We start from the raw sequence: 19235 nt of genomic DNA on the forward strand, positions 1-19235 counted from the left end.
GCTTTATTGGGTTCCATTAGCCACTGAAATGACATGTACAATCAACTGTCTTTCACAAGGAAAATTCTCATGGCTCAGCAGATGTTTCTGACCCCTTTCCCAGGTTCTGTTCCTGTAAAAAGCTATTTCACAATTGAGGTAGCAACTCTTGACAATATATAAGAGGCAATTGGGCCAGACAGACACTAGGGAGTCGCTGTTTGCCTCCACCTGCCTGTGATAAGCCACTCCAGCAACATGAGAGCAACAACTTTTATCCTACTGTTGGCCCTGGGGCTTGCAACCATCTTCAGTGAGTATCTCTCTCTTCACACTGCCACTGCCCTGATACTAACAGCTCCATGTTATATTCTGCTCATATAATTCTGGGATACACTTATCACATTGACATTAGGGGAAGTGTTTTGAAATGTATTTTTCTATTTCTTCTAATAAATCACTAAGTCATATAATCTCAGGAGACGAGTGCACCTTAATGATCAACTAAGACCAGATTCTTATCCATATAACCACTTTTTGTAAGATCCTTAAGAAATGATCATCCAGTCTCTGCTTTGACCTGATAACAGCATTTATGGGGACCTCACTTCTTAAAAGAGCCCAATCCATTGTTTAGCAGCATAATTTACTGGGTTATTCTCCTTCCATTATTGAGTTGAAATCTGCCACCCTAGAATTTTTAATGAATGATTAAATGCCTCCCATTGCTGGCTACTTCATAATAGCAAACACTCCTTAAATTAAATGTCACCTTTTTCAATATTTACTGAGCCCTGATTATGAGGTAGGAAAGAATAAAACAAATCCCTCATTTTCACAATAGGTTTTTCATCCTTTTGGCTACATTACAATCCCAATCCACAGAAGGCACTCAAAAAAATTCTGTGTTCAGAGATTCTACCTTTTAATATTACTCTAAAACTGTTCTGAAGAGAACCCTATATATTTAAGACAAGCTAAGAACTGAAACATAAATCAGACATTTTTTCCTAATAAGATTTGTTACTTCCAGAGTTTATCTATCTCTTGTATTTGTTTATCTTCCAGATGCAGAATGTGTCAAACAGAGGAAACAGGTCAATATATCCACCTTCATTTAAAAGCTCTACTTTCAAGGAATTTTAAAGCCATATCAGCAGGGAAATATTTGATACTATACAGTAATTAAATTTCTAAATATGTGAAGATTTATTTTTTGATTATTAAAATTGGTTGTATTTTTTTTTTTTTTTTTTGATGTAGAGACACCTTTCTAAAATGCAGGTGATAGAACAAAGTAGTTACGCATCTAGCATTGGAGTTATAAAGTTCTGGGTCCGAATTTCAGCTCTGCAATTGACTGGCCTTGGAAATGGTATTTATCCACTATTATTTTCAGGCTTAAGGCATAATGTCTGAAAGGGGCTCAGCATAGGACCTGGCACATAGTGAAGCTCAGTAAAGGAAAGCCATGGTTCTTAACAATTTTTAAATGGCTCATACACATTTTTGTTCTCTATCTTAGAGAATGAAGATTTTAGATCTAACCTTTTCTTCATGACTAAGATTAAAATGACTATTGTTGAGGAGATCTAGGCACAGTAGTAAAAATTCTAAACCAGCATTCTGGTAATTTGGGTGCTAGCCCAAGCTATGCTACTTATTAGTTGTGTGATGCTGGGGCTTGCACAACTCCCTTCACCTCTCTGAGTCTTTTTTTTTTTTTTTTTTAATCTATTAAGGGTTAAGAATATAAACTTTGGAGCCAGACAGGCCTGAGTTCAAGCCATCCCTCATGATTTAGTAACTGTGAGAATTAAAAGTGCTAATGAATGTTAAACACTTGACAGTTTCCCAGTCACATTGTGAGTATTACAGAGATGTTGGTCAGTAGCTATCCCTGTAACATATCTCACACTTGGATTCAGGTAGAACTTTTGAGTGAAAGAAATAAAGAGGGACAGTTCATGCAGAAAATTGATCATACCTCTGTGTGCTCCCATGAGGGTGGTTATACTTGTGAATAAGTCATGTGTGTTGAGAACTGATGCATCAACACAGTTTAGCGGGAAAAATTCTATTTTTAGAATATATTATGAATCTTTAACCAGCTACCATAGAGAATTTTATCACCCATGACTTTATATCTGACATAGAATTCCTTTACTTTATGTATCTCATATGGGTTAGACCAGGACAGACAACTGGAACAAGAAACATATGCATTGAGAGCCCTCCAAACTTGATTTAATCCCTGGAATAAAGATTTGGTTGAAGGAATTAGAGATTTTTAATATGTTTTCTTTAGGTTGACTGCAGTAATTATAAAAAGTTACCACCAGGAGAAGAGAGATCTTGTCCTGAAATATATGAGCCAATTTGTGGCTCTGATGGTAAAACTTACAGCAACGAATGCTTCTTTTGTTCTGAAGTTAAGTAAGTATTGAAATATTTTATTGTTTATATTTATGTTCTAATTATGTGGTAAGACAAATATACCTCAATTAGAAGTGGTTCACAGCATAAGGAATATGTGAATCATCATATATGGACTCTCAGGAATAGCGCTCTCAATTTATAAGATTTGGGAGTCCACTGTGTCATTTTATCCTTATGTATTTTGGCATCAGGAATGAATCAGAGAAAGCCTAGACTCTCCAAGTGGAAAGGAAACTTAGGGGTCTTGTTTAACTTCCATCTATTAATCAATTGCTTAAACTCCCACTCCAAAAGTCACCAGGGAGTCTCACAGCACATGCACGATTATTTCCAGGGACGATGAAATCCCCTCCTAAGCATGTCTGCCCATATCTGTTACAGTGAGCCATGTTTATTGTTCAACTTCAGCAAATAGGTTTTTGATAAGGTGGAGCTCCCTAATGATTGGTACAAAAGGGAAGAATATCATAAAAATCTGAAAACTTTGTTCTGTTTCAGAGTATAAATTCTCAACAAATTATACATTTGAGCTATAGTAAAAATTAAATTAAAAAATTAAATAGCCAAAAATAGGCTAAAGGTTACAAAATAATCATCCCCAAGATATATTAATATCAGCTCAAAAACATGAAATGATGAATGATATACTAGAATATAAATGAACACATAGTTCCTTTTAATTATTTTTAAAATACACGTGTATGAAAACAAGCAGCTAATATATATATATATATGGTAAAAAAAATTGTTCCGGTTCTTTTCTAATAGGAGAAAAAATTAGTCTATTAGGAAAAGAGGCTTCTAAATGCATGTAATCCTTAAATAAAAAAAAATAAAAGCACGTTTTCAGGAAAATAAGATGATTGTGATATAATCAGTACCAGTTGCTAAAACATTCCTAAATTGCAGCCACTCTTTTTAAAAATGTCAAAAAGTAGACAGACTTGGATATATTTTCTGAGTTCACTGGTGAAGTTTGGATGCTAACGAAATGCCTATGGCCTCGGTGTTTTCATTTGTTGCTATTTTCTCTCCACAGGAAAACTGATGACAAACTTAAATTTGCACATTTTGGAAAGTGTTGAAGCTAACTTGTGATTCTGAAATATCTTTAAATGCAACTATTCACAAGAGAAAATTTTCTTTTCCCATAAATTCTGTGCCATTGTTTTACATCTTGATTTGATTGTAGAATAAAGTAGACCTAAGTGAAATATATCCAAATCTTGTTGTTTGGGAGTTGAGTCTTGCTTCAGTTTTAGGTGATGGCTAATAGGCCATCTTGGGGTCACATCCTGGGGGAAGGAAGGGTCTATGAAGACCAGTAGTGGGAACCAGAAAATCAAAGGCACTGAGGCTAAGGCTCTCCTCTTATCTAGGCTAGGAAAATGCCCTCTATGCATTACTTAGTTCTTCTGTATTCCTGAAAGATAAAAAGTGAGACTTCAGGAATAAAAATCCATTAGATGCCTCTGTGGTTAAGACACAGAGCTGTCCTGCATTGGTCCTGCTATCTGACTAGAGGGCCTTCCCAGAGGCCTTCGCAGAGGGCCAGTCTGTAAAATGGGACTGGAAAAACCTGGCTGATAAAGTTGCACAACGTCTTACTTTGCCAGGGCTACTGTAACAAAGTACCACAAATAAGGTGGCTTAAAAAAATAGAAATGTATTGTCTCACAGTTCTGGAGGCTAGAAATCTGAAATCAAAGTGACAGAATTCTACTGGGTTAAGGGCCCACCCAATTCCAGTATGACCTCATTTTAACATAACTAATTGTATTTTCAATGACTCTATTTCCAAATAAGGTTGCATTCACAGGTACCGACAGTTAGAACTTCAGCATATCTTGGGGGATATAATTCAACCCATAACATGCAAGGTCTCATGTATTAGTTAATGTTTCCCATGTTTTTCTTTCTCTGAGGTTTGATCTCAGACCTAGAACCTGCAACTTGTCTTATCCCATTATCATATGTGATACAGATATGATATTTTAAAGAGCAAAGAGTGTGCCTTGCTAATCTTTGTAATCTATTTGTGCATCTATTCAATCAACAAATATCCAACAAAAATGCATACTTGATGTCAGTGCTGTATTAATAGAACAGACTTGGTCTTCGCTCTCTTGGAGCTTACATTCCGTTGGGAAATTTGCCATGATTGGTACAACATCTTACATAGAACTGACTTTATACAAACTATTTAATAAAATAGAATTGAAATTAAGCAACATTTCCATTGCATTATAGTGGAGTCATATTATTCTCAAGCATGAAACATATTAAAATCTAATTATATGTTCTCTGCAAAGCGGGAGAGAGAGAAAATAGATTCAAGCACCTTTGAACTGTGTTCTGGTCTCACAAAGCCATCAGAGATTCAAGAACCACAATTCTCCACCATAATGACCCATGCCAATTTCCAAAGATTTCATATAAGATTGTATTTTGTTGTTGTTGTTTATTGTCTTTTATTTTCTCTTTTCCTTATTTCTCTGCTTCCTGAAAGATACAAGGCAATCACCAAGACTACTTAAAAACACTCCTCAAAAAATTTTCTTTAAAGAAATTGAAAATATTGACATGGACTTCATTCAGTCATCTTTTCAACAAATATTTATTAAATGTCCACTCTCTGCTAGATACTAGAAATACATCAGTGAGAAAACAAATAGAGAATATAGTCCTTCCTCATGGAGCTTTATGTCTAGGGAGGGAGAATGTTTTAAAAAATTATCACTCAATTATCACTGAGGAATCAGTAAAAAACACCTCCCTGAGAAAGTGACCTATAAGCAGAAGACTGAATGAGGGGAAGAAATTAGACAAAGAAAATAGTGTGTGTATGGCAGTCGGGATGGGGAGGAGGTGGCTACAGAGTAAGAGGTAAAAAGCATCATTCCAAGAAGAAAGAACACCAGGAGACTGATGGAGCAAACTACCAGCCAGTTTTCAACCACTCTACCATCCTGTCCCCACATCCCTTCTCCAACTGCCTCCAGAGTGATATTTCTTGTCTCATAATTCCTCTGCTAGAAATGCTTTAGTGATTCTCACCACCTACAACATCATCAGTACTGGCCATCTCTCTTCCTTCTCCTCTCTCTCCATTCTACTTTGTCTCAGGCTGGTCACCATTCTCAGAACCTGCCATGTACTCTGTGCTCCTGCGTATGCTGTTCTCTCTTCCTACAATTCTTTTACTTTTCCATTTCACCGATTTCTGCTCATCACTAAAAGTGTCAACCTAATGTCAATCTTCCCTGAAAAGCTTCTCCTATGTATCTGGTCCTCCTAAATTAGCATTCATCATATTCTAGTCTTACTAGCTGTTACCATCTGTCTCCTCTGCTATATTATGAGCTCATAGCTTGCATACTATAGATGTTCAATTAGTGGTCTATGAATTGCTGAATTAAATTTAATTAAAATGAATTGAATTTGGCTTCTATCAACAGGTAAGCAAGGAAACCATGGTGTATGATCCAGCTAATCCTGAAGTTAGGAGCCTACTTCTAATCCAGATCTGGCATTAGAATGTATAGCTATTGTTTGTACAATCCAAACTCTAAATGCTTCAAGTTCCAATAAAAAGAATCTGAGGAGACAAAAACAATAGAGTACAAACACTTTTCTGAAGATCGTGTGGCAGTTATTGAGTTGGCACACCCCACAGCCTGGAAGTCCTCATTACATTCCTGTCCTCTAAAGTCATCTGTTACAACACCGCCTTGTAAAATCTCTGTAATTTGTAACATGAAAAGAAACTGGAAAAATAACAAAAAAATTAAAGATACACAAATAAAAGAAGATAAAAGGAATTGGATACACTACCAAAACTTGTCTGCTAGAATTGAAGTCTATTCAAATTCTAAGAAACCTCACTGTGTGCTTTATTTTTAATTAGTTCTTCCTTATATTCAGGTGAAGCAGGCATTACTACATCTAATAAAGCCATCCTGCTGCAGCAGGTAACTCATGTCACTCCCAGAGAATAAGGTTAAGCTAAAGCAATGACTTTGGAATGTCAATTAACAGTAGGAGTGCAGACCAAGGAAATGGAAGCCAGATCTATAAATATATTCTTTTTTTATATTTCTTATTTCTTTTACTTTTTAAAACAGTTTTATTCACATACCATACAATCCATCCTAAGTAAACAATCAATGATTTCTGGTAGAATCACATAGTTATGGATTTACCACCACAATCTATATACGAGGACATTTCCATTTCTTCCACAATGAAAGACGAAGAGAGAAAAAAATGATGAAAAAAAAAGATAGAAGAAAAAAGAAAAGAAAAGAAAAGAAATACAATGAAAAGGTCATACAACAACAACACCAAGAATCCCATACTACTCCCTTATATCCCCCTCTTATACACATTTAGTTTTGGTATACTGCCTTTGTTACAATTAATGGAAGCATATCACAATGTTAGTTAAGTATAGACTCTAGTTTGCATTGATTGTATTTTTCCCCTACCACCCAGTTTTCAATATCTTGAAATATTGACATTCATCTATTCTCCCTTACGTGAAACATTCTTATATTAGTACACTTAATCACCATCATTGACCATTCTAAGTTTTACTAAGTTATAAAGTCCCAGTCTTTATTCTCTACCTTTCCTTCTGGTTTCACACCTGCCACTAGCCTTCCTCTTTCAATAGCACTCACACTCATCTTTGTTCAGAGTACTTACAATATTGTTTTACCATCACACAGTATTGTGCTATCTATTTCTGGATCTACACAATCAATCCTGTTGAACATTCTGTACTCCTTCAGCATCAGATGCCTGATCTCTACCCTGTTTTTATTTCCTGATAACCTGTGTTCTCAACTTAAACTTGCAACGTTCGTGCATTAAAATTAGTTCATATTAGTGAGATCATACAGTATTTGTCCTTTTGTTTCTGGCGAATTTCACTCAACATAATGTCTACTGTCTACCATTTTGTCTTTTAGATTTTATATATCATATATTTTATTTTTACTTTTTCCCCCTCTCTTTTTACCCTTACTGATAGTCTTCATTTCCACACTCTTCTCCAAACCTCTCTCCTGTCTTTTCCTATCTGCCTGTAGTGCTCCCTTTAGTATTTCTTGTAGCGCATGTATCTTGTTTACAAACTCTCAGTGTCTGTCTGAAAATATTTTAAACTCTCCCTCATTTTTGAAGGACAGTTTTGCAAGATATAGAATTCTTGGTTGGCAATTTTTCTCTTTCAGTATCTTAAATATATCACACCACTGCCATTTTGCCTCTATGGTTTTTACTGAGAAATCCATACATAATCTTATCAAGCTTCCCCTGTATGTGATGGACTGCTTTTCTCTTGCTGCTTTCAGAATTCTTTGTCTGTGACACTGGGTAATATGATTATTAAGTGTCTTGGAGTAGGTCTATTAGGATCTATTCTGTTTGGGGTATGCTGTACTTCTTGGATCTGTAATTTTATGTCTTTCACAAAAGATGAGAAATTTTCAGTGATTATTTTCTCCATTATTGTTTCTGCCCCTTTTCCCTTCTATTCTACTTCTGGGACACCCATGACATGTATATTCATGCACTTCATGTTGTTTATTCAATTCCCTGAGACGCTGCTCATATTTTTCCATTTTTTTTCCCTATCTGTTCGTGTGTAGGATTTCAGATGTCCTGTCCTGCAGTTCATGAATCCTTTCTTCCGCCTCTTCAAATCTGCTGTTGTATGTCTTCATTGTGTTTTTCATCTCTTCTATTGTGCCTTTCATTCCCATAAGTTCTGTCATTTGTTTTTTCAAGCTTATGGATTCTTCTTAATGGTCACGCAGGGTCTTCTTTATATCCTTCATCTCTTTTGCCACACTTTCCTTCAGCTCACTGATTTGATTTAGAAGATTTGTTTGAACATCTTTAATTAGTTTTTTCAAGTTCAGTATCTCATTTGACATGTTTTTTTCCTTTTACTGGGCCATATCTTCATTTTCCCTAGAGCGACTTGTAATTTTTTTGTTGTCTAGGTATCTGGTTTCCTTGATTTCCCCAATCAAATTTTCCCAGACCAAACAGGCCCAGGTCTCAGGAGGAGGATGTAATCAATATCAAGTTTGTAGTTCTATGCTGCGATCTCAGCCATTCCACCCATTCCAGACTGGGATATGGTGTGTGCCTGGTCACGGATGTCCCCCAACAGTTGTTCCAGTCTATTTACTAGTTGTTCCTACTGTTTATTAGTTGCTTTAGAGGCCTAACTAAGTTCCACGCCTCCCTATGCTGCAATCTTGCAAACTGGGTATCTTTTACATTCTTTAACAAAACACATCCACGTGGACACATCCTGAAAAGTCTTCAGAATTTATTAAGAAAAGGAACCCTGAATCCAAAAATAACCATCAAATTATTTCAATATGAAATAAGTTTTTAAACTGCTGCTGTTTAAAAATAGGGAAAGGACTACTAGAGTTCTAAAAGTTGCTTCTACTGCGTTCCGGAAATTGACCACTCCCAGTTGTTAGACCCCACAGCCCTCCTTTTCCCAGTACGTGAGGCATGTAAAGCTCACAAACAGGCTCAGAGGTTAAAACAATTGAGGCCCAGCCCTGCCTAGCCCTGTGTGATTCATCAATCAGAAAGCCTGTCTTGTGGGTTTCATTGCATCCTCACACCCAATTCTGGAATTTCATGGAGCACGCATGTGAAGTCCCTGAACTTATCACTGCATTCCCAGCCTGAGGTCTGCAAGCCTGTAGTCTGCCCAGTAGCCCACTCCTCTGGTACCTCTGCACCTCTAGGTTGTACTTCTGACTTCTTGCCTCCCTTCCTTTTCACCACCTCTAGAAATGAAGCCCAGTGGCAACTCCCAAAAATATTGGCTGGCTTCTCTGTGGCACTTGCCTCCCTGGTCTCCCTACTTTGTTTTGGCTGCCAGGTTGGTCCGCGTTTATTTCTTATTAATCTATGAGACCCATAAGTTGCCTGAACTACCACTGGTTTTCAGTCATGCCCTTTTGTCTTCTCTGTCAGGCTGAAATTATTTATCAAGGCTGTATGATATAATAGTTAAGATAGAGCCTTGAAGATAGAGAACCCTGGAGTCAAATCGAGGTTTGCCACTTCTGAATAACCTTGGGCAAGTGGCACAACCTCTGAACTTCAGTCCCCGCATCTAAAAATGGGACAACAGTTCTTTATAGATTTGCCAAAAGAAATAAATGAATTAATGTACATATAGTGCATGACATACCTAGCACTTAAGAAGCAAGCCATGAATGGCAGATTTTCAAAAACAGTAACAAAAACCTGTGCTTTCAGTGTGTTCCCTAGGCACACTGGAGGGTTCTAATTTAGCTTCTGGCCTCTTCTGGTCTTCTCCCCAGTTCCACCCTATCACAACCACTACTCCTGCCTGACCTGAGATACAGCACTATGAAACTTCCTATTAGAGCAGACTGTCACTGTTAGAACCACAGACTTTGGCAAAGTGGTTTGACTATAATGAAATAAAAATACCCCCCACCTTCACCTCAATCAGAGCCTTTGGTGGATTTTTTAAAAATTATCATCACTTTAGGTAAAAAAGAAAAACATATTTTTGAGCCCCTGAGAGCAGGGGATATGGTCTTTTTCATTATTTCATCCAAATTGGATTTTTGTTTCTCCAATCCCTGACACATAGTAGGGGAATGTAATTTTTAAATTATCAGGATATTAAACAAATTCTAGGTGAAATGAATGTATTCAAACTGATTACAGCCCTATATTTAAGATCCTAATGGCACAAATATCCCCACACTGAATTCTGCATTACCTCAAATTGACAGAAGAGACCAGTATGATATAATAAAGGGTAGGGAACTGGAGAACCAATTAGTTCCTCCACAGATGGAGAAATGTCTCTAGAATCTGTGATTACATGAGCATCCTCACTAGAGTAGAGAAAGATTATGGGAGAATTTGGTGGAAAATGGCAGACTGAATAGCAGTAAAGAATGAGAATCAGGTAAGGGGCATATAAAAGGTTTCAAAGTATAGCTCATGAGTTAATTCTTAAATTGGATGATGCACATGAGTGTTTGTCTTATTATTAACTTTATATATGTATTACATACACTCTTTTGTATGCATGCTATATAAGAAAATAAAGATAAGGGGGGAGGGAGAAGTAGGTGTTCTTGGGTATAAACTGGTCCTGAATTTGGGAAAATTTACCAGGTAAAAAGCATGAATATGTTTGCTTTTAAGGCATTTTCTTCTCCAATATCTACAGGCCTCCTGGACACTTTTCTTCAAGAACAAAGACTTATTCTTCTCCTGAAATAGTCCTAAATTGACCAGGAACCCAGCCCACATTTAATGTACCCACTTTACAGAAAAAGTGGAACTGATACAGGCTGGAGGAGGACATTGTGTTGCTCAAGCAGCCTGAATATTTCCACTTTCTTTCTGAAATTTTCCATGAAGAATAGGCCAAAGAATCAAGAATATCTTCTTGCAGAAACTTTTGAAGGAATCTCATCTATTCACAGATTTTTGGATTTCATAGGCCAACTGAATTTCTTTTTTATAATTATTTATTGGAAAATAAAGAAAAAATCACAATAGAAATCCAAGACAAAAATCACCCACAATCTTTAGGAATTATCTTGTCATGGATAGCCCTTATCCATATGTAGATACAACCTTCACATATTGGCAGTAATATCATAAACGCAATTTCATATTCCATTTTGCTTAATGTCAAGCCATAAGGATGTTTCCATTTCACTTGTGTTTTTTTTTTTCCTTTCCTCCCCAATCCCTTCTTCTACTTTCCTCAATGACCACCCTAAAACAACAGGCACAAACAGGAATTAAAAATAAACTTAATATTGTCAGATTAATAAGGCTGAAAATTTCATTATGTAAACCACCAATAAAATTATCTACTTCCATAATTATTTCATAAGAGAAAAGACATTTTATGATCAAAAAAGGACAGAAGAAATATTTTATGACAGGATTTCTTATTAAAGAATAGCTGTAGCCTTACACCATACTTGTTACTAAATGGCTCTTATTTTTCTCATATTGCCTTGGAACGACCAAAATTCTCAACTGAACCAGTCCTGGCACTGAAGAACCACTCATGAAGACCAGTAATCCTCAAATGCTGTTCTAGAGAACACTAGTATTTCTCTGGGGTTGCCTTAGTAGCACAATGAGGAAAAAGAGGGCCCATCAAAATCAGAATCCTCTACTCCAGCTTCAATTCAGAGAACTTCCTCTTTTATTTATTGGGTCACAGTAAGATTTACCAGTTCTACCACTGGCTAGCTGTGTGAAGTTGGGCAAGTTATTAATTTCCTTGGCTCAGATTTCTTATCAGGTAAACTGGTATTCTGTTTTTACCTACTTCATATAATTTTTAAAGTATTAAAATGAGTTAATACGTGATTGTTTAGAATATTCATGGTACATAATAGGCATTCAATAAGTATTACTACTGTTAAAAAAATTTAAACATTGATGACTACAATCCTTATTAATGAACTCAATGCAGGAATTGCCTTTACAGGATTAGTGAGAGATATTCATGTAGCTTCTTCTTGGACACCTTGAATGATAAGGAGCTCACTACTTCCTGAGGTAGTCATTACTGGGGAACTCTTACTATTAAAAAGTCCTTATCTTTATGAAGCTTAGAAAGACTTATTAGTTATCCCCTCATTTGACCTAAATATAGCCCTTAGAGACACAGAGAAAGTCTAATTGAGAACTCTTTAGACATTTTTAAGAAAGTTCTTGTATTTCCTGAGTCACTAATATTAATTGAAGAAAACCTTGTTTTCTAAACTAAATGCTTCACTCATTACTTCACTTAATTCACAAAACAACCCTATGAATATGAGACTTTTAATAACTTTGTAAACTCCTTGAAGAAGGCATTCTGGAACATAATAGGAGCTTAAAAAAAATCAACAAGCAAATGAATGAACTTGCTTTTTTCTCACTTATGAAAAATGAGTCTAAAAGAGTATAAATTTGTTGTCCAAAATGAGTAGGATATGGTGGACCTATGACTAATGAAGAGCTCTGTTTGACTTCAGAACTCAAGTTCTTAAGCACTGCCGCACTGTGCTCCCTAGGCAACGTCAAATTCCCTATCGCCACAGCATCTCATTCCAACAGATCTGGTTGTCTTTATACTTTTACAGGGAATTACATGTGACTTTCTGTTACCCAGCTATTCAAGGCCATGGATCCTATATCCATTATTGTTATAGACAGTGCTTTCCAGCCCATGAACCCAAAAATCAAGAGGAGCTGCCAGGGGTTTTGTCATAGAGCTATAGAATGGCTCTATCAGAAACTGCCATTTTGCACAAAGTTTTTGTAGCATTTAGCAAAGGACATTTTGTTGAAAGAATGTTTGTTTAGCAAAAGAATGTTTTGTTGAGATCTTGATTCAAGATAACCAATTCCCATTATTTGGCATAATGAAAAGTGCAATATGCTGCTTTTCCTTTGGATAACTACAGTGCAGTTGACGATATCACTAGCTAAGTTTTCCTCTTGGCATGGAACACAATGGAGATCTCTAGTTATTGACCCAACAAACTGGTCTTGGCCTTTCAGGGTTAGTCCTATTTGGGGACAAGGCAATCATGGCCAAAACATCCAGTACAGCCCAGCTTCTGCACTACTGGATTCTTAAGCTATCCATATGGTCCTTGAATTTTATCGTTAAGGATGCCACTGAGCTTTCCCTAATATCTTGAAGAAACAGTTTGCAACAGAGACCAGGTGGATTCCCAACAGAGTTTGGCTTGCTCGTTCACTAGCCCACCCACTGCACCATCAAATTTAGGATTCCTGAGAAAGTCATTTCCTACAAGAGAGCAATTGTCCCTGCTTAAGCCCTTTTGACTAAGATCAGTGAATACATTTCTCTGCTCTATGTTTAGTCTGGAGCTTGATATGACAGGCTCCCAGTTGAAGGAGGGTCTGGTTAAAGGACAAAGACAGGTGGTGCTAATGTCATTCTGATCCCTGGACCAGGCCTCCATGGAAATGGCATTCTTGCAGAAAATGAGCACTGGATCTAGGACCCTGTCTTTAAGACTTTCAGACATTAACCAGTTCTGAGATCTTGGACAAGTTGCCAACTTCTCTAAGACTCAGTTTCCTCCTCTATAAAATGTAGTTGATGGTTATACCCACCTCAGACTTATGCGTGAATCCAATGACATTTCATATATGAAAGCACTATGAAAGTTTTATGCACCATCTAAATGCAAAGCAGCATTAATTTAGGTCACATTATGCAGTCATCTTTAATAAGGAAAACTTTCTCATGAGTCACTGAGTCTTTTAAACCTGTTCCAGAGACCTGTTCTGGGAAGGAGTCATTTCTTAGTAGAGATGACACAACTGGCCAGAATATAATGCCAGCCTCAAACAATGGGCTAGGCTGATAATTGCAGGTCACATCTCTCACCTCCATCTTACTACTTTGGCCACTGTATCAGTCATGGTTCTACTAGAGAAACAGAACCCGTAGCACAATATCTCCCTAACTTCATGGCTACTCCCAAGTGATTTCTGATACAGCTGGAGCAGGGAGAAGAGTAGTGATCTGAGCATCTTGGTAATTTCAGCAACTGTCCTACTGGTTCTACCCTGAGTTCCTGGAGAATCTGCAAGCAGTTCACATCGAGGCATGGCTGGTGGAAGAGATCTGCTGCTGAAGCAGAAAGTACATCCTGCACATCACATATGTGAGCCAGACCCTGCTTTGAGTGAATCAGTGGGACCCCAAAGGCAAGGTCAAGATTTTGATATCTGGGTGGCCTTATTACCAGCACAGCATGATGTGGCCAGATTGATCATGAGTTTAGCAGACTATCACCGCAAGCTCTGTACACAAAGCTGATTTTTGTCTGTCCATCCAGAAACTACTGAATCACTTAATTTCAGGGTTGGAATGGACCATAAAGCTCACCTAATCCAATTTCCTAACTATGTAAGAAAGCTTCCTGTTAGATCCCTGAGAAGGGAACATTATCTGGCTTTTGCTTTCATGCAAAACTCTCTCGTTGAAAAAAAAAAACAACCCATTATTGACCTGTTTGGGTGTCTTAGTTTGCCAGGGATGTTATGACAAATACAACAAATGGGTTGACTTAAATTTCAAGAATTTATTGTCTTTGGTTTGGAGCTACAAGACCAAATTCAAGGTCTTGACAGGCCATGCTTTCTTCCTGTATTATTCTTATTCTGACTTGCTGCATTCCTTTGGGTTCCTTGGCTTCATCTCTACCTCTATCACAAGGCAATCTCTTTCTCCTTGTGCCTGCTCCTCTGTTTTCTAAAGACTTCTGACTTCTACTGACTAATTGTATATGAATTTTCTCTGCTTATAAAGACTTCAGCCAGATTGGATTAAGGCCCATCCTGATTCAATCTGGCCTCATTCAAATAGGATCTTTGAAGGTCCTATTTACAAATGAGATCACACCTGCAGGACTGGGGATTAAACATATCTTTGTGAAGGACATGAGTCAATCCATAAGATTGAGTTAATAGAATATTCTTGCTTTACTGAGTAGCTTTAACCTTGATTCAACTTGTCATCTATGACTGACACAAGATTAAAGACTTTAAAAATAGATCATTCACTTGTCCATTCCACATTTATTGAGCACTGAAAATGGCCTGACATCAATCTACTAAACTCATCCCTCCTTATCATGATTACCTTCCTAGACCAGGTCCTTTTTCCCTAAACTCCATTCTCATTCCAAAACAGTAATCCTAGGATTCCCACCCTTGCTGGGTAAGTATAATCTGATCATCATTGTGATTCAGGGCCCTGAGAGAATCCATGCCAGCCAGCACAGACTAACAATTGAAGCAAATAAGATTTTTTTCCCAAAAATAATTAGTTTTGTTTTTATTCAAGAGGCAAAATTGTCATTTCACAACATGTAATACAGAATTTTATGTGATCTTGAAGTTAAAATGACTTTGATTTTCTATCTCAAAATCAAAAGCCCTTCCATACATACTTTAATACATAAGAAATATAAGACAGAATGATTTCTTCAGAATCATCAGAAACAAATCTGGTATTCCACATAATTTTATTATATTAGCTGAGTATTTACTTCTTTAAATGTCAAAGCAAATTCTATCAAAAGAATTTTAGGTTCAAACCATTATTAAATGGAGTCAAGAACATAATGACCAGTGCACTGGCTTTAGAGTCAGAAAGAATATTGTTGGTTCCCAGCTTTGTCACTATGTGACTAGCACAAATCTGCAACTTGTATTCCTCATTTATACAAAGAGGATTATTATAATACCACCAATTGAATTGCTGTGAGCTTAATTGCCATAATTATCGCACAGGGTTCAACATAGTCCTTTGCACATAGTAAGAATTCAATGATGGCTACCTAATATAATAAAATGGTCAAACTTTCTTTTACTTCATCCAAGGATTAACAGCATAATTTAACCTTTTCATTGTAACTCAGTGTGAAAATTACTTACATATTTTAGCGCATTCTCATATGTGGTAATAAAAACTTTCAACTAGTAAGCACGTAACCAGGAATCTTTCCCCAGCTTTGCTACTTCCAGGCAATCTAAGCTGTAACTTTAATTTTTATTGAGTATGTGCCTCTTAAGTAAAAGAGAATAAAATACCATCATAGTGGTTATGAATATGACTTTGAAGTCACAAGCCCAGGTTCAAATAATAGGTTCAACAATTATTAGCCACACGCCCTTGATAAATTTACTTAGCTTCCTATGCTTTGGTTTCCTTTTCTTTAGGAAATATTAATAGTATCTACCTCCAAGGGTTTCAAGGATTAAAAGGTATACCACATGCAGAGTTCTTAGCAGCATCCCTGGCAATAAAAGAGTATTCCATAAATGTCAGCTCTTATCATCTTGCTTTCCTAAGAAGCATGCAGACTTTAAAAAGGGCAATAGAAGAGTGCTAGTGGAAGGAATGGGTGAGCTATTCTCCAGGAGTGAGCAAGATTTTTCTAAGCAGGCAAGGAGAAGCAGTGAATCCCAAGCATTAAAGCACATGGCTCTAATATGGGACCAGTGTGAATTTCCCTGGGTCTAAAGAAAACAAGTATTTGACTGCGGAGAGAGGTTTGGGTCATGGGCCTCAAGAGCTCACCTAAGGTTAAGAAGAGCCTTGAGACAGCCTGAGGTGGTGAAGGCTAATGCGTGCAGTATGGAGCCATTCCGCCTCCACCCTTTAGGCAGTGGCATATTATCACTGGCAGGCAATTTCTGAGCATATCTGTGATTCAGAAAAATTCCTCTCTAAACAAGAATGCCAGAAGTAGTAAACTAATAATAGGAAACAAAAATATATAGTCCTTTCTATATTCCAGCTACTATTCTAAGTTATTTATGTAGGTAAACTCATTTAAGGTTCATAACAACTATCTGAGGTAGGCACTATTACCCATTTTACAGAAGGAAAAAGTCAGAGAAAGGTTAAGTAACTTGCTCAAGGTTAGATATCACTAAGTGGCAGAGGAGAGATTTAAACATAGAAACTATAGCAGCAGAACCCCTAATTCTTGACCACTATACCACAATGCCTCTGGCTGCCTGGAAAATTAACGGATGACTGGGAAATAGGAGGAGGAAATGGGGGAGGGGGTGGTTGCTGTTCTCTGCTTAATTGTGGAGGATTGAGGATGGGTGGAATGGGGAAAGATAAAGCAAAGGAGAGAAACCAGCAGATATTTATAAACTATAATGTGGACTTGCACAAGATGAGTGAATGGGGAGATAAAGTGAGGCAAGGGAAGACTGGAGGTACATTTCAGTAGGAGAACTGAAAAGAACTGGCAAACCATCTGATATGGATGATGAGAAAGAGTCAAATATTTAGAATGTTACTGATGTTTGTGGTTTGGGCAATGGGGTACATGGTGATGTTATTACATCACAGTCTAACACTGGATGCAGAATTAGGTGCCTTCAATGTTTCCAGATCTTTGCACTTAATGCTGCCTTACATTTCTCAAGAAATATTGTAATTCTTATCTCAACTATAGTATGTAGTTCTCCTTGGCAGGCATCATGTCTTACATAACTCCAGCATCCACCCGATGCCTGAAAAACAGTAGGGGCACAACATGTGGAATCAGAATATATAAATGGGAGAAGCAGGCTAAGAGGAAGAGGAATAGTTTAATTTTGGACACCCCAAAGTTGAAGGTACCACAGAATAGTCAGGTAGAGGAGTTCAGCAATAAATTATAAATTCAGGATGGGAAATCTGGGATATAAATCAAACATGGCAAAGCTCTACCTTTAGAGTTTGGACCTCTTGAGAGCAGAATTGTGTCTTAATTATCTTCTGCACCAATGGCCTAACATAGAGTCTAACACATTTAGAGATTATAAAATAAACAACTGTTGAATTAATGTTGAACTTTACTGTAGAAAACACACCATGAAACCACCATAGGACATCACAGAAACCAGCTATGCATTCAATAGTCTATAAAATAATTTCCCTCCTACTCCCATAATGGGTTCTGAAATGCCTGATAGGGTCAAAGGAATAAGCATTATTTCCTAAAAGAACTGAGTGTGTGACTGTTTACTTGATTTACACCACAGACAAAAATTTGATATCAGGGTCTGTGATAAGGTGAAGGCCCCAGAATTAGGATAGGTCTAATAAAAAATAATAGCTACTATCATTGCATTCTTACCATTTGCCAGGCAATATACATGCAAACACTTGTCATGCATTAAATTATTAAATTTTTACAACCCTAGGAGGCATATACTATTATCATCCCTGTTTTTAGATGAGGAAAACGAAGCTCAAAGAGGTGACTTATCCATAGTCACAGAACCAGAAAGTGACACAGCCAGGATTATACTTAAGGGAGTCAGACTCTAGAACCCATACTTAACCAGTATACCAGCCAAGTCAGTGGACAAGCATGAGAATGGGAAAAATTTTTGTAGCTTCATCAGGTGCGTAAATCCACTCTGATTTGGAAAACATTTCCTAAGTGTCAAATATATGCATTTAAAGGCAGCAACCACAGCTTTTTACTGAGTCATCTCATTCCTTAGTTTTCCTCTTCCTGCTCCAAAAATCCCAAAGCTTTGCTCCCTCATTTAAGGAGTGGAGAGACATTTCTGTATTACACTGAGCAGCAGCCAAGATTCCCCCATAAAGGGAACAGCCTGGTCACCTCAGGTTAGAGAAGCTTACTGCATCAGTCAGGATATAACACAAAAGAAATGGCTCACTTTCAAACTGTTTACTTTGAGAAGAGTTTTATAATGGGGCTATTTACTAAGCAATGGGCATGGTGCAAATAAATCACAGGGAATAACCCAGTAACTGGTGCTTAGTAACAGGAGACGTATACCACTATGAAGCGCAGACCTGAAGGAGCAATAGGGGGAAACCCAGAAAGCGCAATGCCTAAATGGAAAGGATAGCCTGACAGGACCTGAAACATTTAAAAAAAAAAAAAAAAAAAAAAAAAAGCAGCCTGCGGAGACTCTACAGGGAAGGATTCTCCCATCCTCCATCTTTTGCCTGTACTTTCCATTGGTTGAATCAATCAGTAGCTACAGGGCAAGGAGACCTTTGATGGAACCTGCACCAGTCAGTCTCCCAGGCCACAAAGCAAGGGGAAGAGGAAGAAACAGGCAGCCCCTGAGGCTGCTTGAATTTTTCCACTTTCCCTGGAAATGGTCTCCAATTAAAGGCCATCTTGTTACAGAGACAGAATATTGGAATTTGGGGTTTATGGGGTTTAGAGGAGGGGCTTCAA

General features: G+C 37.3%; 1 protein-coding gene across 1 annotated transcript; it reads left to right on the top strand.

The window, feature by feature from the left end:
• The first annotated feature begins 237 nt into the window (after nt 1-237).
• SPINK9 (serine peptidase inhibitor Kazal type 9) lies at nt 238-3503 on the top strand. Its single transcript, XM_037802085.1, has 4 exons — nt 238-292; nt 1048-1076; nt 2288-2415; nt 3458-3503. Exons 1-4 carry the CDS (start codon nt 238-240, stop codon nt 3501-3503), a joined length of 258 nt encoding a protein of 85 aa, XP_037658013.1.
• Nucleotides 3504-19235: the final 15732 nt, after the last annotated feature.

Source organism: Choloepus didactylus, chromosome 13 (genome assembly GCF_015220235.1).
Source record: "Choloepus didactylus isolate mChoDid1 chromosome 13, mChoDid1.pri, whole genome shotgun sequence".
In the NCBI taxonomy this organism is placed as follows: Eukaryota; Metazoa; Chordata; class Mammalia; order Pilosa; family Megalonychidae; genus Choloepus; species Choloepus didactylus.